Below are 24,076 nucleotides of genomic sequence, written 5' to 3' on the forward strand. Positions count from 1 at the left end.
CCGGAGAAACATCTTTGAGCTACTAACTGGACTTGTCGACGACATGATGAGGACTCCCAGAAGCCAGCACATCGGACAAGACAGTTACCGGGAGCGACATACAACGCAGGGATTGCATCCAAAGGATGCAGACGAGACAACCGCACCGTTTTGTTAGCACATAAAATGAAGATCATCAAGAATGGCGGTGCACACTACATAAGCAAGAACCACGAAATACAAAACTGACGCAACACGAGAGGACTCATCAAAGTCGGTCATTACTAAAGTATCATGAGATTGGTCGATAACTACGCAGATAATCACTTAAGTAACATAGTTACGCAGACAATGAAGAGATGAATGCCCCCATATGGTTTACCGGTGGCGAGGGTAAACAAGCGCATCTGCACACACTCTCTTTTATAAGACTTCACCTTCTCTTTGGAGCGTGCACGTCGCGGAGAAGGCACAGGGCACCGACGGTTGAAGACAAATCATATCCCGAATGAGGTGCAGCCATCCGTGTCCCGAATAATACCGGATAAATTGGCTCTACAAATGTCATGGGACGAGGCAGATTCATGCTGAATCTGTATGGGGAAATCAACCTACTACACAATAAATGTCTACGGCCGCCGATTCCAGCACCTCATGCGTTACTTTTATCACTCATGCATGGCAGCGATGACAGTCCCTTTCGAGGGACACTTCTGAGTGGCCCAGATGTGTAGACTGGACAGACGATGTTAATACGACGCCTCATGTTCCACAACAGTCCTTGTCAGAACTACAAACAGCCCCTCTAAAGGCTACATTGTCAGTACTTTGTCTAAAGTGGCTTACGTCTCTGTACATTAATGTCTCATTGGCCGTTTACATTGACCTAGCTACTTTTGGCTCAAAACTCTGATTAACCTTTTAGCTTACACTCCATTGAAATTGCATACAAGTAATTTTTGTTCACCTTTTTTACCAGCATGCCCGATGACATGCTGGTGGTCTGTACGCCACACTATGTGCACACAGGCATACAATGGCGCGTGGACCGTTATTAAGTATACTATATACGTACGTACGTACGTATTTACATACATACATCTCTTTTGTTAGAGTGGATGCAGTGGTGCAGTGGTAACACTGTATAATTACAAAACTATGGTTTGTCAGTCCAAGCTCCCGCTCCTCCGACTAGAAAATAGTGTACTAATATTCGGATGAAACTTCTGTGTATGGGTGCTTTACCCCTGGCATGCTAAAGAAGCATACAAACAGCTCGTTTATTAAGCGCATTAATTATCGGACGAAGTGGTCCAGAGGTAAAACTGCCTGGCTACAAAATCAGGGATCGCGAGTTTGAGACCGAACTCTTCCAACTAAAATTATTAACATTTGATAAAAATTCCGTGTTAACTGTATCTTGCTCTATATCCTCCCACTAAAAACACAAACACTAACACTCTTTCGGAGGAGTCGCCCATATGGGCTTCTGGTGGCGACTATAAATAAACTTACATACACAAAAACTCTTAAATTCAACCATATTTTAGTTAAAAACCAATCTCTACGCCTCTGTTTTAACGAATGATTTTCACTTTGTTATTGCATCTTTATAAATATTTTGTGGCATTCTAAAAACTAGAATGTGTCTGTAGGACACAGGGTGTGTCCCCACTGGTACATTTGTCACAAATGAGAGGCAATAATTCAAATGTTTGCAGTCTTAATGGGGTATAGCCTCAACAAACATTTTATATAAAGGATTCATTATTCTAGGCCATATACTTTTTGAGCTATGAGTATCACAAGCAAAAAATCCACTATTTTGGCTATTTCAAGGGCAATAACTTTGTATTTAGCGCTAAAATCTCAAGAAGAATGCCAAGTTGGCAAGGTCACACCATAGTAAAAGCTCATGCAAGTTTTCATGAATTTACATCCAATACTTTTTAGCTTGCAAATGTGCATTTTTTACTGTTTCAGGGACCATAACTTTGGAAACAGAGTGTGGAGCCAGACGAAAAAATAGGAATTTATATGATTTTTTTTTGGAGCTAGGTGCGTCACAAAGTGAAAATGAGCATTTTTGACATTTTCAGGGGCCATAACTCTGGAGATAGGGGCAGAGCCAGACGAAAAGTAGAAGGTACACACGTGCCTATCATGATTAAGACTCATGCAAGGTTTCATCAATTTATATCAAATTTTTAGCTAGGCGCGTCACAAGGTGAAAATGTGCAATTTTGACCATTTCAGGGGCCATAATTCTGGCAATAGGGGTGGAGCCAGACGAAAAATAGTAGGTGCGCAAGTTCATATCATGATAAAGACTCGTGCAAGGTTTCATCAAATCATATAAAATATTTTTGAGCTAGGTGCGTCACAAGGTAAGATGTGTATTTTTAACTATTTCAGGGGTCATAAGTCTGGAAAGAGGAGATGGAACCGGACGAAAAATAGGAGGCGGACAAGTTTATATTATGATTAAGACTCATGCAAGGTTTCATCAATTTATATCAAATACTTTTTGAGCTACGTACGCACGTCACAAGGTGAAAATGTGCATTGTTTTACTATTTCAGGGGCCATAACTTTGGAAATAGGGGGCGGAGCCAGACGGAAAATAAGAGGTGTGCAAGTTCATATCATGATAAAGACTCATGCAAGGTTCCATGCATCAATTTATATCTGGAACAACTGATACGTATTAGACCTTCCTGTTTATATCAAATACTTGTCACAAACATCTATATGCTCCCTCCACTGAGTGATGGGGGAACAAAACCGAAATTCGGACATGAAATAAGATAAAATAAAACTGCATATGACAAACAATTCGATCTTGAAATTTCTACAACCATCTTGCCGCGGAGGGGTAGCGACTACAGTTAGTCGTCGTGCGAAGTATGGTAATAACTTATACAATACCGAAAGGAAACACCTGCCGAACATTCGAATTATTTAATTATGATACAAAATATATGTTTATGTTATTTAATAGTATCATTTTTAGATTTTTAACATAATTTTACGGATAATTTTCCTATCTCTGTTCTGAAATTGACTTAATTTCATTTAAAAAATTGTTTCAAATTGAATTTTGGAATTCGAAACTAACAAGGCCAATTAGATAGCATCATTGCCAAGTGACGGATCCAAACAATTCTGTGTAAAATTTAGGTCGATGAAAAATATGGCTTCTTGACACAAGTATTTAAACTGGTAATGAATATATGTCATGATATTAATAAATAGTACATGAAGATAACCAGCTAGTAGTTATAACCGCTGATATATGAAGGTTTGCAAATTGCAGGATTTTTTTGCATGTCTATTCCTATCCTTTCACGTCCATATCTAAAGATGTTGTAAATTTGTGAGAAAACTCAACATTCTGTTTTATAACTGCCTAGATAGCCTAATGGTTGAGTTTTTGGTTCCAGTTTGTGGGTTTGCTGTCTGGTTGTAATGTACCAGCCATGAAAAATGTTTTATTTTTTCATATAGAAAAACATCTATCCGGGGTGGTGTAGAATTTAAATGTATGTGTCACGGTACAGACTTGGTCATGTTAGGGGAGAAGATGTGTCAGTCAGCTGGTTAACTCGGTCTTTAGTGCACTCGCCCTGTAAGAGAGGGGTCCCGGATTCTAGCCCCGGACTGACTGCACATTTTGCTCACCCTGTGACATTTGGCGCCCAACATGGGACCGTGGCATGCTTGCTTGGTCAGTCATACGACGCATGCAATATTATGTACCTCCAGAATTCGAGGACGAACTTCCACTTTGTGGGGGTTCACGTTAGGGGAGAAGATGTGTCAGGCAGCCGGTTAGCTCGGTTGGTAGAGCACTCGCCATGTTTGGCTTATTGGGATGACTTATTTTATGATCTGTTATTTTATGTCATCCCTCTAAGCCTTACCCGTGTATGCATTTTACTGTTAGGAAAACGAAGACATTAAAAAATCCAAAAAAGTCATAATATACTAGTCAGACTTACTTGCTTTAATAAATTAAACATTAATATTCATGTAGAGACTTCAAATGGGTTGAATCTAATTAATGTTTTTAAATAAGAGACTTAAATCTTCAAAAATATGGTGTGACAGGTGTGAGGATATATCTACCCTGACACCAGTTTCAGTAAACAGCAGACTGCCGATGATCGACATTAAATTTGCAGAAACAAAACACAAAATATACATTCATGAAATGTCAGCGAGGCAAGTTTATGCTTATACATAGATTCATTATAAGAGATGTAATCATTACAAATACTTTGTACATGTACCTGAAAACGTTCCCAACGGATTTCATTGGGGATTTCCTAACACAATTAAGTATGCAGAATAAGTTTGGACGTGATGGAGACAGCGATAGTCAAAAGTTATCACACTGTTCGAAATGTCCTATTATTTGGACTATCGCCCTGTAAGCGAGGGGTCCCGGGTTCGAGGCCCGGACTGACTGTACATTTTTCTCACCCTGTGACATTTGCCTCTCCCTCTGCTTAACCAGAAGCCTTGAATAACTACACTCCTCCTCACTTTAAGATTGATGGCTTAAATATTCTCATGGAATCAGAGAGCAAGGCATCAACTATTCAACTTCAAAGAGAGTTAGCCTCTGCAAATACCAAATGGCCTCTACATAGACTGGCCTCTGCAGCATGCACTTCCTAATTTACCTCGTTGCTAATGTTATAAGGCAGTTAAATATATGAAATTAGGTGCTGCCTATCCGTCAATGTTTGTTCTTTCTGCATAAATTGTTCTTCCTATTTCCTGTGAAGTGTTTGCTCTTGTTATGAAAATTAGGGAAAAAACTACAAAATTTTAATCTTTCAAAATATACCTTTATTAAATGCACTTGTTTTTGTTGTTGTTTTTTAATTGTGCTGACATAGGACTAGTTAGCATAATAAATGGTATTAAAAATCTAGACCGAAAATACACCAGAGTGTACAATTTATGTACCTATATTTAAAAGTGTCCAACTTGTAGACCCCATGCACTAACCCCATTTCAGTACTAGTGAAATAGGGGATAACCTCTCTATACATACCTCAACTGGGTGCTATATGCCTTGACAATCACGCCTTTCAAAGGCAGCCTTTGCCATCACCTTCTATCACTAAATTTTTGGATCTGTGTCTGCAAAGTTTCTTTCCATTTTATGTTTTTTTCTGTGGTTTAAACAACAATAAATTTACACAATAATCCTGCGTAACATCACGATTAACCTCATAACGTCAGTGCATTTTGATGACACCAGCACTGTGAGTGTTACCAGGACTCGGCAAATTTACTCGTCCGCTCGTAAATACAAGTAGAAATTGGCTCCGGGCGACTGGAACTTAATGAAGTACTACTGATTTTTTGTGATAAATACAATAAACATTATTAAATTGAAGCCGTGAAGCTAAAAAATCTAAAACAAAAGTTGATTTGTTGTCTGCCCAACTCCTTTATGGTACTGCATTATGATTGCATTGAGCTAGACGATCGAAAATCAAAAACAAGATTCTGGTATGTAGTGGACTTTAAAATAGATGCTGTCTGTAAAATATCATTTTCTTAGTAAATTGCAGGATGAGTGAAAATTCTAGGCAGCTTGTCCTGCAGGAAGAGTTGCTTTCAAAGAATAAGTGGAGCCCTGGTTACGATCTAACATAGTTCATGTGTGATAGCAAACATGGAATTTTCTTTCAAAATATACCTTTTTTCAAGAGAATATGAGCATTGCAATTAATAGGATACCAGTCTTGCACAATTTTTAGCTTAACTTAGTGTTATTTCTAGAGCTCAAAAAGGGTATGGTACAAAGTATGGAGAGCTGTCCTACTCGACCCGGCGTCAGCATCCTTGAGCGTCCGCACCTTGGTTAAAGTTTTGATGCACTTTCTCTTTATCTCTGTAATTACTTGATGGAGTTGTTTCAAACTTAAAATAGTTATTCCTCATCATCACCCTCATCATTTGGCATAAGGTTCATAACTCTCGCACCAATATTTTATGAATTATCCCCCTTTTTACTTAAAATTTCAGGTTAAAGTTTTGATGCACTTTCACTCTGTCTAGGTTATTACTAAATGGATTTGATTCAGACTTAAAACAGTTGTTCCACATAACCACTCACATCATATGACACAAGGTCCAGAACTCTGGTGCCAGTTTTTATGAATTGTGCCTCCTTTTTACTTAGAATTTAAGGTTAATTTTGATGCATTTTAACTATATCTCTGTTATTACAGAAAGGATTTGATTCAAACTTAAAATGGTTGTTCCACATCATCACTCATATCTTATGACATAAGAGCCATAATTCTGGCACCAATACTTCATGAATTATTCCCCTTTTTACTTAGAATTTTGGGTTAAAGTTTTGGTGCACTTTCACTCTATCTCAGTTATTACTGAATGGATTTGATTCAAACTTAAAATAGTTGTTCCGCATCTACACCCACATTATTTGACACAAGGGCCATAATCCTAGCACCAATATTTTATGAATGATTCCCCTTTTTACTTAAAATTTCAGGTTAAAGTTTTGATGCACTTTCACTCTAACTCTATCATTACCAAATAGATTTAGTTGTTCCACATCATCACTCGCATCATATGACACCAGGGCCATAATTCTTGCACCACAGTTTCATTTTGGTTAGAAATTCAGTTTAATTTTGATGCTTTTTCACTATATCTCTGTTGTTACTAAATGGATTTGGTTAAAACTTAAAATAGTTGATCCACATCATCACCAACACCATATTGACACAAGGTCCACAGTATTGGCACCAATTATGTTATGAGTTATGCCCTCTTTTTACTTAGAATTTCGGGTTCAAGATGTGATGCACTTTCGTTCTATTTCAGTTATGACTGTCACATTATCCCTATGAATTAATTATCCCTATGAATTGACATTCAGTTTTTATACATCTATAAGTATGCCTTTAAAAACAGGCCCAGATTCAGGGCTTGCCCAAGGGGGTTCGTGCCCCCCCCCCCCCCCCCCCCCCATTTAGCTGAGAAGTGATCTATAAACATCAAAAGTTGCACCCAACTATTTTGGTAAAGGAATACTTTTTCAAAATTTAGTCCCAAAAATGCACCAGAGACCACCATTTTATACTTTTCAAAATTTTCAAGGGGAAGAGCCTGTTCTTTAAAGGCCATGCTTATAGATGTATAAAAACTGAATCTGCCAGTCATGATCAACCTGCCTACCAAGTTTGCAGTTCCTGGGCTAAAGCATTCTTCAGTGATTGATCAGAAACTGAATTTCAGCTCAAGACCACCAAGACCTTAACCTTCAAGCATTTGCTCTCAAAATAGATAGGGGTCATCTGCTTATCACAACACCTAAAATTAGGGGTTACCCCCTCCCGTACCTCAAAATTTAGACAAAAATATGCACCAGAGGCCACCATTTCATACCTATATGTCAAACATTTCTTGAGGGAGACCCCCCCTGACCCTCTAACACAAGCGGAGGACCCCTCCTATACCTAGCCCCTCTTGGTGCTGTGTGCCTCGCTGGTGATTCCTTCATTTTAAACTGGTGCCCATATTTCTGGATCCAGGCCTGAAGAATTATGTTTTAAACTTTTAATAACTAGGTTGGCAGCTTGTTTAATATGAAAGAAATACTAATCTAGTAAGTCAACTGTGGATTAACATTAAATTAATAATCACAGAGTACACTCAAGGACTCAAAAATGCCACCTCTATGCATTTTGAAAATTTGATCCAAGAATAATTTGGTAATGGGTAAATGCATGTGTTTATGATTTAATTATATGCATAATCAATAATAGTATTTAGGTAGCAATTTGTCTGTGCTAAACAAAGTATGAATACTACTAGTGAAGCTCATATTTGAGTAATTTTTTTTATATATAATAGAGATTTGATTGTTGTCATTGGACAAGAATATCAAATGTCCATTGATAAACTATTTGACCATTATTAAACGGATAATTTGATTTTTATGTTGCACCACACTAACACAGGTGAAGTTGATGTAATTTAAAATGTTTATGTAGTGGTATCAGGGGTGGAACCCTCACAGCCTGTCCAGTATAGTTTCAGTGGCTTTACAATATGATATAACTGGTTCAGTGTTTGATATTTTCACTTCATAGCATTTCAGTTAAAGATTCTGAGAAATAGACTTAAAAAGTCATTACTGGCTTTAATGAATAGATCTTTCATTAAATAAAAGTCAGAAAATTTTGGTATGCAAGTTGTTCATGAGTTTGTTACGGACTTCAACGTTTAGTAACATTTTGATTTTTATAAATGTGCAATGTAAATTTTATATTTATAATGTGAATTATAGCATGAGCAACACTTGCACAGGCAACAATGGTCAAGCTTGAATTATTACGCATGACACCACCATATCAAATCAAATTTAATGAAGATTAATACATGAGTATAAAATACTTGAATACATGTTGCAAGAACTAAATATTTGCCATATATGGCTGAGGCATTTTTAAGTCCTTGAGTGTAGTCAATTTTACTGACAAATTTGTTGCTTTCTTCATAATAGAAATATTCTGTGTGATAATTTTAAACAATCATGCACTATGGTTCTTTATAATTGAGGGTTTCATTATTATTGTATATGTAATTTGGTTTTACAGAACACTTCAAAATGATGTCGGTATCAAAGGCAGAAACTGATCTGGATGATTTTGAAAAGGAGTTGAACTCTTATATTGAAAGTGAAGAAAAAAACAAAAAAGAGAAAGAGGTGATTTTGATATATTGTTATAACAGATACATAATATTCATTACATGTTTTAAAACAAATATACATGTATTTGCTATTTATCATTGATTAGGGGAAGCAAAATTTTCAGTCATGTTAAGTGACTTCAGTTAATAAGGGGATCATTAAATCTTTGATATACAGGGACACGGTATTCCAGAGTTAATAGCTTTTTTGATATGTAGTCATGACATCATAACAATTTTAATGTGGAAGTGTGATGTTAAATTTGCATGTACAGTTGAGAAATGTTATTGTTGCATGTTTAACGCTGCCATTAATCATCAGTGGTCTAGCTAACAGCACTCAGTAGATAGTTGTTATAATTCTGCAGAAGTCACTAGCACATTAAAGGCTTTGTCTGATTCCATAGAACAAAGGTCAGAATGATGATGCAGTTTTGAGTGCAAATAAAAGAAACTGTTATAAAACAACTGTTTATCTGAATTTTAACAGTAGCTCTCTATACCTTGTTAGATATTGCTGTCACTACTCTGTAGCTTTGATCACTCTGCTGTGCCTTGAATGTGAAATTTATTCTCCTAGAACATTATTGATGTACACAGAGCTTCCTAACATAAATATTTGACAAGACATGAGAGTTGAAAACCAAGAGATAATTCATTAACTTAACTTCATTTAATTGACAAATTCTACAGAATATAACAATATCTGTGTTTGTGTGCCATGTGTCTGTGTGTAAAAAACCAATCTGACTAAAGTACATCTCCTATTACGCTACGCTTAGGATCTGAAAACGAGCTATTGATAGCCTCGTTCTGACAACCCTTCCGCTAGCCAATCAAAAGCTAACTTACAACATTCTGCAAGCTTAAAAAAAACTTGGTTTTTGATATCTACAATTTGTATGTCGTAAGATGTCAGATAGCCGGTTAGCTCAGTCAGTAGGGCACTTGCTCTGTAAGCGAGAGGTCCTGCGTTTGAGCCATGGACTGACTGCAAAGTTTTTCTTTCTCTTTGACATTCGAACAAGTCGTCTGATTGGTTCAAATAAAAACATATTTGCAAAAATTAAAATAGCAATATTGGAAATCCAAAATATACAAAAGACGAATTTGAATGGGTCATTCTCAGATCTTCGTTTAGAAGATCAAGTACTTTAGTCAGATTGTGTAAAAAACTTACTTACATCCTGGATGTGGCTCATTTGTTCAATATAATTACCGTTTTTAATGGTCACGCCGGGTTTCAGAGATCATTGCTATTGTGCTCCAGATTAAATCATGAAATAAGTATCACACTTAGTTAAAGTTAAAATGTTATTTACACAAGTGGATGTATTATTTGTAATGCGAATTTATGCATAAGGAGGTATAAGTACATTTTTAATAATTATTCAACAAATATGGAGGGCTGTTGTACTCACCCTAGCATCAGCACCACTGTTATATTCAGGTTAGAATTTTATGGCAAGCATCTCAGTTTCACAATATCTTCTTAACTACTGCCCCTAATAAAATCAAACTTCACATATTTAAAGTGTTGTTCTTGTTAAAGGGCAGACACCTGAAATTAGGGTCAGAAATCCTTAAACCTGGATCAAATGTAATATTAATGCTGTTTAACCTTTAGCCTGCTGGCAGCAATTGATTTTGCCTTTGCGACCAGTGCAGACCAAGATCAGCCTGCACATCCGTGCAGTCTGATCATGGTCTGCACTGTTCGCTATTCAGTCGGTAAAATTTCAGTGAACACCCCTTTGAATAATAAATGGTATTGCCTATATTGAATGATGGACCAGTCTATTTTAGAAATTTAGCAGGCTAAGGGTTAAAGTTTTCTGGCAAGCTTCTAAATTTCACTATACAGTAAAACTAACTGATAGCATACTTGGCTTGTAAAGAAATCTCTGTTATGAGGAACTCATTTTTCTGACTGGAGTTTTCTGCTGTATATTTTATATATTGAAAAACACACAGATATAACCAACTTGAATATATAGGGAAAACTCGGTTATAAGGAACACATTTATATGTCTCAACATGACATTTCACTCGTTTATAACAATCTTAGTCAATGATATTTTGAACACTTACAATCTTTTATTTAAACGCCTTCTAACATACAACAATGGGTGAGAAAAATACTTTGTCACTTCTCATTGTTATTATGCAATACAGTACCTACCGGTGCCTTTTTACTTTGCATGTAAACATTTAATTAAGTGCAGTAATTAAGCTACTGTAACATGAAAGTACATTGTCATTAGTTTTTTTATGAACAGAACATTATATGTGTTTTTTGACACAAGAGATAATCATCTGAATACGTATTTCAAATTTATCAAGTTCCCTTGACAGTATATTACTCTCCACAAGGAGGTAAATAATTAACCAACGAAGTATAAATTCTATGTAATCAGTTATTATCAATATTGAAAAACTGAATTGGAATGAAAAATAAGATTTAATGTTTATGCCAAATCAATAATAAATTCTTTATTAATGAATATACTTTATTTTGAGAAAACACCAATTAAACACATTAGCAATCACATTTTTGCCCGCCTTGTTTGCAACACGCCTGGTGCTTGTTATACAGCTCATTTATTTCAAACTATTGTCCCTATATATATGTATAGCGTTCCACGGATATAGCAAACACTTTTTTTGTAACCCCGACAAGTTCCTTAAAACTGAGTTTTACTGTGTCTTCTTAACTACTGCTCCTATAATCTTCAAACTTCAAATAAGGATTGATCATAGTAAAGTGTTGGCATCTTTTGGCTAAGTATCCAAAAGGTCAAGGGCACAGTGACCAAATATTGTAATAATACTTGTTAAAATTTTACAGCAAGCTTCTTAATTTTGCTACGTCTTCTTAACCCTTATCATGCTGGACAAGATTGATTCTACCTTTCTGACCAGTGTAGATCAAGGTCAGGCAGACATCCATGCAGTCTGATCAAGATCTGCACTGTTTGCCATTCAGTCAGTATCTTTTGGTCAGCACCCCTTAACAGTTAATGGTACTGTCCAAATTGAAAGATGGACAAGTTCATTATAGAAATTTAGCAGGGTAAGGGTTAACTACTGCTCCTTTAGTGATCAAATCTCACGTAAGGATTGATCTTTTGGTTTAGAGTCAGGTTTCCCAAAGGTCAAGGCCATTGGGATCCGATTTTGTCCCCGCCCCCCACCCCCCGCCCACCCCACCCAACCAAAAAAAAAGAGAGAAAAAACAACATTTTTTACATTTCTTACACTTACTTTTTTGTATTTTATATCTCTTATGTTTTTCTGTATCCTTCATATCCTCTTTCTTCCAAAACATTTTTTTGATTTAATATTTCTCACAACTAATACAGTCGTTATTGTATTAAGAGACCACCCAAGGGACTGCTAAGAAGTGGTCTCTTAATGGAATGGTCTCTTAATGAATTTCAGTCAGATGAAAAGGAAAGTTTTTTTTAACTGTTAATATAACTGTATTTATTATGAACATACATGTATGATTTCAAAATCTGTTTTAACATCGTGAACACTTTTCCAAGTCCACAAACCATGAAAATTATGGCTAGATTGTTTGTCAGTTTGACTGATACAAAGGTTCATTGCATTCAGTCACGTGCAAAATGTACTCGCTAATTACACAGATGAAGAAATGCCCGGTAGAATTTTGGTACCTGGTTGCTTAATAGATACTTTTGTCAAATATTTTACCTGTCAGGACTACATTAATGTGGTCGCTAGTCGTTTTTATTAAACGTAGGTCGTTTAATAGAATGAATTTATATACTGAAAACGTTCGGGAGGGATTTTGACTGGTCGTTTAATACAAAAATCGCTTAATAGAGGTGGTCGCAAGTACGATGTCGACTGTATCTTATATGGACTCTTTGTAACCCTGATACATCCCCCACCCAAACACTCGTCCTACAGCGGTTTCCTTTTTTTTTACAATTCTCACAAAAGCTTATATTGTTTCATAGATTTGTCAAATACCCCCAAACCCCTCCCTCCTATTTCTGTACCCTCATGCCCCCTCCCTGCCCCCCTTCTCCAAAAAAATTGTTTAACATTGCTGAATACATTTATATACCCAGTAATAAAATCTTGGTAAACATTTTTGAATAGCTGAATGTACTGTCCTAACAGTTCTAAAATGTTTGCATTCAAACTTCTTATAAAGCAAAAATTTTTAATTAAAAATAATTGCCTTTTTTATGCCCTTGATTCTGAAGACCCAGGACAGCCAGGAGGACTATAATGTTTAAAATGTCTGTTTGTCTGTCATATTTTCATGTGTATTCAACTCCTCCAACAGTTTCCATCCTATGAAAGAAAACTCAGTTAACATTAGCCCCATGTGGTTCTGGGATGATCTGTGTATAAAAAGAATTGGAACCACTGCCTTACCCTTGCATGATCGTAAGAGGCGACTAATAGGGTCTTAACACTTGGTTTTGCAGTAACTCTGTGATTCCAGCAGGTATGCAAATTTTGATTCCATACCTCATGTTTTTATTTCGATGTAAATGAGATGTGGAACCAAAATTTGTAGTCCTGTTTGGCGCCATAAACCTATACTGTGTTGGTGCGCCGTAAAACCCAAATAAATAAATAAATCAGTTAACATTATCAGCATAAAGTGGACATGTGGTTGTTTTTTTCTGGAGATAAGACCCCGCTATGGACTTGTCTATTTAATTTTTTCTGTCGCTGTTTTGGAGATATGACCCCACTATGGAATTGTCTATTTTTCTGTTGTTGTTTTTTTTCTGGAGATATAACCCCGCTATGGAATTGTCTATTTTTCTGTTGTTGTTTTTTTTCTGGAGATATTACCCAGCTATGGAATTGTCCATTTTTCTGTCAGGCATTTTAAATGCATGTATCATTATGCGTGTTTGTTGCTTTTTTTTTTGTTTTTTGTATTTTTAAACAAAAAAAAGCTCCCAACATTTTCTATTTAAGACTTATTTGAGTTTGTGAAGAAGATGGAATTGTAAGTCTACAGAATATTTACCCATCTAATAGACATAGACTCACAATTATTCAAGTTATGACTTTCAGTATTTGTTTGTTGACATTGTTCATAAATATTTAAACAGTTGTTTACTGTATACTCTCATATATAAGTTTGTACCTTGATGACTTGCTGGGACTGATCTACGTCTTATTAATTATGCATTTAATGATTGGTTTATCTTGCCTTATTTCATCATGCTGACGTGTGTGCAATGCTATCAGGAACAAATATTCAACTCCTAACAATTCATCTTTGGGGGTTTATCTATTGATCCAGTCATAAAATTGTTTAGTTAAAATCTTTTCTTTGGGACCGTGCTTCATTTGAATGCAGAAATCCTAAACTGTAACGCTTTTATTAGGCAAATACATTGTATACTGTGAAATCATTTAAATTTGTCGCCGTAAAAATTCACCATTTTGGCCAAAATGTCTTTTTTATTGGGACATTAATTTGTGATTTTCAAATTTTAAAGAATATTTGTTTTATTTAACTTGTTCGTTGTGATTTATAATTTCATTCATGTAAGCAGCCACTAGATAAAAAAAAAAGAGTCCCTAACAGAAAAATATTGGTTTCAAAGTATATCTCAACAACGTACGTGTATATAAGACTTGGTATTTCTTGAAACAAAATATAAAGTTGTAATCGATTAGAAGGAAAGGAGTATGTTCTTAACAAACAAAAAGTGTTAGAATGGTAAGAGCATTTGCCTAGCCCGTAAAGTACTTTCAGATTTTTATATGGTAGCTGCCTGACAGTACATTGCCTTTTTCTGATACCATTATCAAACCCACTTTAAACTTAAATGTAAAAAGATATATATATCCAAATACCACAATATTTGTTAATATCTATCAACATAGTTTCACTACTTATGTTACTGGTTTATTAGGATTTATATTGGATCTCGATAATATAGAAGGCAATAAATATCTGTCCAAGAGATAAAAGAGGCCAAAATCTGCTACTTCTGTGCAAATATAATATTTGTTATTTGATAAAATTACAATTTTTTGTGGCGGGTTCAATCTTGAAAGTACTATCTGTATAATGGCCTCAAGTTAAAGGCACTTGCCTCCAGATCGTACAACAATAGAAAAAGAGAAAAAAAATTAGGCATCAGGAAATTAATGCTATATTTCTTAAGAAAGCTTTGAAACTTAATTACTGACAGACTGTATGTTATAGAAATATTTGATAATTAGTTGTTTTTACGAAATCCTGATTGTGCCACTTTAATTCTCGCCTCACCAACACGCAAAAAATTGGATCATTTTAGCGTTGTCCGATAACATATATACATACAAGATTTAACAATCCACACAACGTTTTTGAGTCGATAATTATCGTCTTAATTTTCGGGTATCTTTCTTAATTCTCGCATCGGGAAATTCCGCTTAAATAACGATACATAATTGTGAGAATTAGTAAAACCTCGCATTGTCGCACTGTTGCTTGGATTAAATTTCTGGACAAATTGATCGATATAATTCTTCCTGGGTATTTGGTATCAATACACCAAAACAAATTTCTAATGACAGTCTCTGCTGATGCCGTTTCCCTTTTTCAACGGTGTAGCAGAAAATTTCATCCACGGTGCAATAGTAAGAAATGATCCCTATCACTGGGCAACAATGTGTGGTTTTACTAATTCTCGCAACTATGTATCATTGTTTAAGCGGAATTTGAATTTCCCGATGTGAGAATTAAGAAAGACATGCAAAAAATTAGGACGATAATAATTATCGACTCAAAAACCTCGCGAGGATTGTTAAATCTCGCTTGTATATAATTATGTTTTTGGACAGGGCGATAATTATCGCATGTTGGTGAGGAGATTTAATGTGGCACGAACAGGATTCCGTATATTTTTTTACTCAATTTTTACATTGAAAATTGAAAAACCTTGTAACACTTTACTCAAGGTAAGGTGCCTTAGTTATAAATATTAGTATTTAACGATCGTCAATTACATATTCGTCCGTCAATTACATATTCGTCCGTGTTGTATTGATCAAGACCACTGGAAAGTTTTTATTGCCGTGGCCCGTGTTCAATTCCTGACTTGGGCATCATTTTTATCTTGATTTGGCGTTTTTAAGATAGTTTAGAAACAAAAAGTCATATCCTGATATTCATAATATGACCAAACTTCAGTTTTGAAGAAAAATTAGAAGAAAAAATATTTTTAGCCAAAATCTGGCGGTCAGTGCGTTAACAACAATTTAGATCATTGTGAGTAAGTTAAAAGTATCTGAAATATAAATACACACAAAACTAAGATACTATAATAATTTTTCAAGAGTATTAGGGGGATATACTACTAGTAGGTAATTATTTTTTAAGAACAGAAAAAAACGTGTTGTAATAACTTATTTTAAGATGTAGAGGATATTAATTTTGTTTGTTTTGAATGCAAGATTGAATTATCTTCCACTGCCTAATCAACAGATTGCCATATTTTCAAAGTTGTGGAAATGTAAGATTTGTTATAACAATTGAAGGACATTTTGATCACCATATTTTTTTGTACTTCATGTTTTTGCAATGGTATAGCAAAAGTTTTACCCATTTCTAATTCAATACTAGTGCAAAATTCCATACCATTGAAATATTTGATAGTTTTCACTGAAAGAAATTAATGAACTTATCAGATATGTTTCACTGCTACATGAACATTTCAATAAAATCACTGAAAAACATAAAGAAATATAATAAACTTGGCTATTTTGATATTTGTAGAACCAAAACACGATGGAAAAAGACAAAGATAAAACGGGGGAGGGTAAGTCGAGCTCTGAGACACTTCCTGTACGGGAGCAGAGTGATAACGAAGACTCTGAGGTAGATGACTATAATCTAACAGAGGATCAAAAACGTGCATTGGAGGAACTAGATAATCTCAAAACAGAAATGGGCTGCCTACCTGGTGAGGTTTTAGTCACAATTAAATATATTAATATACATTAAAAAAAACTAATATACAGGCCAATTCCAGTCAGAGAAGACATAAAGTTTTGTTGAATATTGATATATATCAGTGAAAGTACAAATTGAAAAGAGAATTCTCTTAGCATAAATTTTAAATTTTTCCCAAAGGTAACATGAAATGTAACACTGTGACTACTTAATAAATTCTAGATGAATTACTGGGATTTTATGGTTTTTATTCAAATAATTCTTAATTTTGCTTGTTTTCTAATGTTTATCATTTAGATGAGGACCCCCCAGAATATGATGTTACTGAACGTCTCAAAATTTTAAATGAGGAACTTAAAAATGATCCAACTCCTGTTGAAAAACAGAATGAATCTAAAGTAGTTTTTAAGTCAAATCTTATTGATTTGGTGGCTCCACCACCTGACTTTAGCGATGAAGAAGGTGAAGATAAAAAACAAAATAGTCCAAAGTCAACTAAAACTACAAGTCCTCCTAAAAAACAAACTGAAGATAAAGTTGATGACAATTCAGAAACCATTTCTACCAGCAAAAAATCAAATTCAGGCAAAAAAGATGAAGTGTTGATAGAAATTGATGGACAGTTTCAATTAGTAAGTGCTGATGATGTACGTGCCAGGGATTTAGGATATACAATGGACCATGACAACAATAAGGAGAATGAGAAGAAACAGAATGAGAAAAATAAAGGGAAGCTACAACCTGCACCACCAGGGAAGCCAAGACCAGCTACAGCCTCTGCCAGTTCACGACGTAGCGTTCGGACAACACCAGTCAAACAACGCCCACAGTCTGCACATGGGGCAACTGATCATGGGTCAGCAATTAATAACTTTGATTACAATTCTCCATATGCTTTATCGCCAAGAGAAAAACAATTAATGGAAGAGAGAAAGAAAGCTCATGAAAAACAAAGGCAAGAGAGTGAAAGAAGAAGGAAGGAAGAAGAACAGAATAAGGAAAAAGAGAATCAGGAAGCATTTGAATTCTGGTTAAAGAAGAAACGAGAAAATGACAGACGAAGAAAAATACAAGAAGAAGAAGATAGGAAAACGAATGCAAAAGAAGATAGGGTATGTGTAACCTTTCACAATAATTTTCTAACAGTTATGTAATATCATCAGCAGATCAAACTTGAAATCTTTACATGTTTTTTTATCTATTTATAACATCACCTGTATGCAGAAATGAGGAATTTGATTAGTTAGATTTTAAGATATTTTGATTTAATTACAATTTAAGACATTTATATCAAAGGAGTACTTACAGGGTCTGACAAGTTGTTTTTTTAATGCCTTGAAAGTTATATCTCAGGAAAATACACAAAATGTCTGTGATATGCTCCATACAAATTTGAAAATGGACAGCACCGGTTGAAATGCTGATGTTATATTATGTAAATGACTTTTTTCTGTGTTTTTCTATTAGTGCAGTGATTCCTTGTTAGAAACAGTTTTTACTAGGAGAGTTGAATTAACATTTAGATTTTAGGACACTGGCATTAACATTTAGATATATATTAACTTAAAGATAACATTCTTTGTGTTCAAAGTCACATTTAGTCTGTGATCCTTGATACATGTATATCTAACTCGTATTTTTTTTCTCTGATTTACACTGATCAATTCTGTCAGCTTTGTTTTTATGCAGTTTATTATGCTATAGATTACTGGTATAAGCTTAAATCAATAATTCTTTATATACATTCCGCTTAGTTCAGAATTTGCCTACTACATGTGTATAATATACTCCTGTATGAACCAGGTGATCAACACTGACAGACATTGTTTGTTTCACATTTTAATGAACAAATTTTATTCAAATGACAGCAAAGAATCCGAGATTTTGAGAAAAACAAGGCATTTGCGACATATGATATTCTCTACTATAAGGTATTTTGGTAAATCTTAATTTTGAGGTGCTTCCTGACCAGCCCTCACCAGTTAAACTAATTGTCATGGGAAACATTTTTGAACACCCCCTAATTATCTACTCAGAATTTCAGAATTTTTCTTGGTATTACATGTGGAAAATAATATATTTTTTCTTTCGTGGACATTAAAACAACATTCTTTTTCTTTTGCACTTTCTTTTGAATGATAATCCAGGAAGCATACTGCATTGACTGAATAACAGAATATGCCTGTCATTCATTTCACTCATATAACCTATCTTTTCTGATAAGTCAACAAAACAAAAGTTTTGTTCATGAGTCATTTAAATACCATTTTCCACAAACATCAATATTTTAAAAAACTAAGTTTGGAGACCAGTCTAAAATCCTCAGCAGCTGATTGGTTGATTCTAATTCAGCTTTTGAAATTGACCAGTGACAAAATTGTATTTGTTTAGACTGGTCTCCAAACTCAGACCCAGGTTAGTGGTAAATCACTCGCTGTTTCTCAGGTTCATCTCAGTTTTCTCAAATGTTCATTGTGAATGCATATTTTTATTATTTTGTTAATGTTGTATGCTCCACTGGTTTATGTTGAAGTTGTCTTCTCTGTGTATTTTGGCTATGTGTCTTTGACTTTGGGTACATTGATTTTTGACTATTTGTTTCTCCTGGCAATGCTGTATGCATCTTCATAGACAGTTCATGAAAAATTTCATAGTTAAGCGGACATGAGCAGAGCAGACTGTGTTATGATAAAGCTGTCTTCCAGACTGCTCTTATTTATTACCAGAGATGGTTTTGTCAATAGATCTACCTACTCTCATGGCCGCTCTAGACTCTCTTTTAAATATAGAACAGTTACTGAATATATTCTTACAAGTCGTTAACAGATGATAATCAGATAATCAAATGGGGGGGGGGGGGGGGGGGGGGCAGAATCTTAAGCTTTTCAACCCATATAAATAATTTATGTACCAAAATTGGTCCTTAGTTCTGTGAAGATGCATAGACTGGCTTTTGCGTGTCAAGTGCTAGATAACATGATGTGCTATTTATCATTTTGTTATAAAATTGTTTCATATTGAAGTGTGCCTACATAATCTTGGGTTTTATAATACCACAAGGGTATATCATAATATATATTATTGTTATCACAGTTGAAGTTGGATAATTATGTATGTTGTTTGTATAAGATGGGTTTGGTTGGAGTTTTGATTTCAAATCAGTGTAATAAAAGGTTATGTATTCTGTATAAATTGATGGGTATTTTGATGGGGTCACATGGACTGCATATTTAAGTTTTGGACAGAGGATCCCTCTCCTTCCTGAGGAATAAAACTAAACATTTTGAAGCAGTACTGTATACTTCACTATATAGATGCTGAAAGTGGAATTTTACAGCTATATATATTGCAAAAATTTTTATATGTACAAAATACATGTATACACAACTCCTTCAAGCAAATACATCTACAGACAGTTTTATACCCATGTATATTTCTTGTGTGTAATACATGCAGCTAGAATTTTCCTGTCAGAACAGAAATTTAGAAAGAAATCTTAACTTAATGAACAGAATTTAGATCCTCCTCCCATCCCTACAAAACAACAACAACAACAAAAGCAAACATTGTTTATAAGAAATTTCATGCTCCAAAGTGTTGCTGGTTAAAAACTGACAACTTGTAAAGTGATGTCCAAATTTTTTTATTTATTTTTTTTACTGTAAAAAGAAGGTTCAGCATGTTATAATGTAAAACTACAGGTGTTTTTTTTTTCCTTCATAATTGGGGCCGTTAATAAGCCCCTTCCCCTCAGAAAATTTCTTTTAAATCATGCAGTTTTCCCCCAAAATTGACTTTACATCAGTTGCCCAAATACTTAGCTATTTTTCCCAAAAAAACAGGCCTGGGCCCCTTCCCCTCCTGGTAATAAAAAGCCCTGAACTATCTTAAAAACATGATTAATCCTAGTTAAGGGGAATTGATAAAAGATAATATAAACACAAACATTATATTGCCGGTCTATATTGTATTTGTGCAGAGCTATTTTAGTTCAAGATATTCGCTAAACTTTATCAGTTTGTACCTACTTCCAATACTTTAAAACATGTTAATTACAATTCAGATATCAAAATTCACAGAGGTACCGAATGGTCTTTGTTCAAAATAATCACAGAATATTGTATCAATAAAACATATGAAAACTGAAACCATTACAAATGTAGGATCTACAGTGGATAACTATTAAATCGATAAATCAGCTCAAAATTGGTACTTCAAAGCCTTGTAAAACTATAAAATAGAATTGTTTACACAATATTATCAGTAAGATTAATAACTTATTGCCTTCAAATGTGTTTTATACAGAATAATGTTTTTTTTTGGTTTTTTTTGTAACATCAATGCTATATTTTACAAAACGGTTAAACGTAATGACATTTGACTGTTCCAGTCCGCTGTTTCATTGGCACAAGCAGAAAAACAGTTTAGTAGTGAAGTTATATTACCCAAAATCATTGCTTTCCACAATTTTTTTTTTTATTTAATTTTTAGCTTTGAATTAAATTTATTGCAAGCTTGTCAGATTTCTCTATTTTGGTTGTTTATACTAATGTGTGCACGTTTTTTCCATAGAAAATAGTTAAAACAGGACCTAGTGTGTATGTTTGTACTGTAGATGACATTTAGACAGGGGTAAATATGTTTGTACCATAGAATTCTGTATTTGTGTTTGTTCTCATTTCATATAACAGAAAGATTGTGATTCAGATGAGGTAAGTCAGAAAATTTGTCATTCCGCAATTGCATTGGTTACATGAACAAACATTTGTCAGTTATTTCAGATTTTTACCATGTTTTAGTATCTATCATGTGCACTTTTTTTTGCACGAAAGGTGCTCATGGTAACTATTGTGATCACCCTGTGTCCGTGAGTCTGTAAGTCACAGTAAATTTGAAACTGGGTCATCCATTGTTAAAAACATGGTTAGCAGGTCAAATCACACTGAAAACATTGATATTGTAGAAGCTAAATTTTCATTCTGAAATCTGCATGAAATTGCCTTTATAAAATCAAGGTACAGTTTTGAACTAGGTCATGAGGAATAAAAAATAAGCTTACTATGTCAGATCAATAGAAAATGTTTGTGAACACTACATTGACACATTTTCCACCTTACCTGTATGAAGCATGCTTAATGAAATCTAGGTCAGGTTTGCAACTAGGTCATCTGGTTTATTTAATAACCATAGCAACGTAGCAGCCCGTCTAATGTTTTGACATCTTAAATGTAAAAACAGTTATAATGAAAATAGAATTACATAAGATTTTGCAAAAGGAAATCACATCAACGTCATGAATATAAATTATTTTTATAACATTTAAGTGATGTTTCAGTAAAATTTAGTCAGTGGGTCATTTGAGTTTAAATCAAACATTTTATTGTCCATGGCAGTCATACGTGAATGACATCACAAAAACATCTTGAAATCTGAGCAAAACATGAAGTAGTACAAAAACTTGGGAAAACACCGACAGAAACTTGGGAAAACACCGACAGAAACTTGTGACCTACTGTGCAAAACAAAGAGTTTTAGGTGACCTATATGTATATATTGTTTATTAGAGTCCCGTCCATTTACAAACATCAGTAAATAGAAATACACAATAGTATCGATATACTCAAATGGTCATTCTTTTACAGAATTGCAAGAGTCTTAAAATAAATTCATACTATTGACAATATATATTTCTTTTTAAACTTTATCTAAAATGGAAGGTTGATGTTTACTAATGAAATACATTGTACATTAAAAGGCTTTATCCAAACAATCAAACTTATGTAGCCTTGCCCATCTAGTGTTGTATTAAATACAGTTGTTACCTTTCTTTGAAACAGTTTTTCCTGACATATATTCAAGGTCATACATTTATGGTCAGGTGAGCGACTCAGGGCCATCTTGGCCCTGTTTTTTATGTTAGTTATTAATACTCAGATATGGTAAATGAATTTTTTTTTTTTTTTTGAGGCAGTTTTGTCTTGTGAAGAAACATGAACTTGGCCTTCAAGTTTTCTGAAAGGCAAGTTCTTGATTATTATGGCATACTTTTTTGGAATTTTCTTACTTACCTGTTGAATATGGTTGCCAGTTACATTAATTCATTGCATGTTTTTTAGTCACCAGAGTGTAAGGTGCTCAAGAGAAGCTGTTGTGATTGTTTTGTGTCTATCATTGTCATGCATCATCAACAATTTTACAAACTCTGACTATATACATTTTAGACCTCATTTATTTTTAACTGTCTTTATGGAACTAACACAGAATATATGAGCTGTGCCATGAGGAAACCAACATAGTGGCTTTGCGACCAGCATGGATCCAGACCAGCGTGCGCATCCGCGCAGTCTGGTCAGGATCCATGCTGTTCGCTTTCAAAGCCTATAGCAATTAGAGAAACTGTTAGCGAACAGCATGGATCCTGACCAGACTGCACGGATGTGCAGGCTGGTCTGGATCCATGCTGGTCGCAAAGCCACTATGTTGGTTTTCCCATGGCATGGCTCATATATGGATGGCTGCAAGTTTGATAGTTGCTATTGCTCCAGCTACACTAGAACTAAGGCCTTTAAATTAGCCAACATTGTTATATTTGATATTATTAATACATTGCAGGCTGCATTTCTTAAGTAATGGCCACAAGCTCTTTATCCAGTAACAGTAGAGAAATCATTGAATTATTCATATTTTACATTGTAAAACCTGGTTATTATTCTGATTTATAAAATCTAGGTCAATTGTAAGACTGGGTTGTGTGTCGTGAAAAAGTAGGTCAGTTCATACAAAAACCTAATTAATACTCAAGATGCGGCATTCTCTACCTGAATTTCATGAATCTGGTCAGTAAAATTGCCTTTATGAAAAGTCTGTTTTGGAACAGAATTCAAAAACTAAATCACTGGGTCAAATCATGGAAAAACTTTTTAAACATAAATTCTACTGCCCGCAAACAAGGCTCTCTGTCCTTCTGTCAATTTGTCTGTCTGCCCGTCACACCTTGTTTCTGGTCTATGATTTTGCCATCCACGAAGGGATTGTAAAAGAACTTGGGGCAAATGTTCTTCATAATGAGACAATATGTGACAAGCAAGGCCCAAACCCCTAGCTCCAAGGTCACGGTCACACTTGGAGTTCAAAGGTTAACAAAGTCTTGTTTTGTTTCCAGTCCATAACTTTGCCATTCATCAAGGCATTTTAAAACTTGGCATTAATGTTCTCCATAATGAGACAACATGTGACAAGCAAGTCCTGATCTTCATGAAACTACATCAGAATGTTTGTTTTACTTTGAAGTTCTAAACTGGGTCATTGTTGGTAAAAAACTAAGTCACTAGGTCAAATCAAAAGAAAACCTTACTAAAACATCAAATGCTACAGTTTTTATCTGAACTACATGAAACCTGG

General features: G+C 34.7%; 1 protein-coding gene across 9 annotated transcripts in view; it reads left to right on the top strand.

Annotated features, from left to right (window-relative positions):
- The first annotated feature begins 3,064 nt into the window (after positions 1-3,064).
- Positions 3,065-24,076, top strand: part of LOC123551848 (coiled-coil domain-containing protein 181-like) — a 31,025-nt gene continuing 10,013 nt past the window's right edge. For 2 of the 9 annotated variants that reach the window (XR_008370622.1, XM_045341073.2), the window contains exons 1-5: positions 3,065-3,201; positions 8,634-8,743; positions 16,499-16,685; positions 16,973-17,787; positions 18,544-18,606. Coding sequence is in view for 8 of the 9 variants with exons in the window: in XM_045341073.2 (XP_045197008.1) it covers positions 8,645-8,743; positions 16,499-16,685; positions 16,973-17,787; positions 18,544-18,606 (1,164 nt within the window). In the remaining variant the exon portion in view is untranslated. Of the gene's footprint in view, positions 3,281-8,633; positions 8,744-16,498; positions 16,686-16,972; positions 17,788-18,543; positions 18,607-21,366; positions 21,388-24,076 lie in introns of all 9 variants that reach the window. The other 7 variants (XM_045341074.2, XM_045341075.2, XM_045341076.2 and 4 more) reach the window with 5 other exon arrangements.

Source organism: Mercenaria mercenaria, chromosome 4 (assembly GCF_021730395.1).
Source record: "Mercenaria mercenaria strain notata chromosome 4, MADL_Memer_1, whole genome shotgun sequence".
Classification (NCBI taxonomy): domain Eukaryota; kingdom Metazoa; phylum Mollusca; class Bivalvia; order Venerida; family Veneridae; genus Mercenaria; species Mercenaria mercenaria.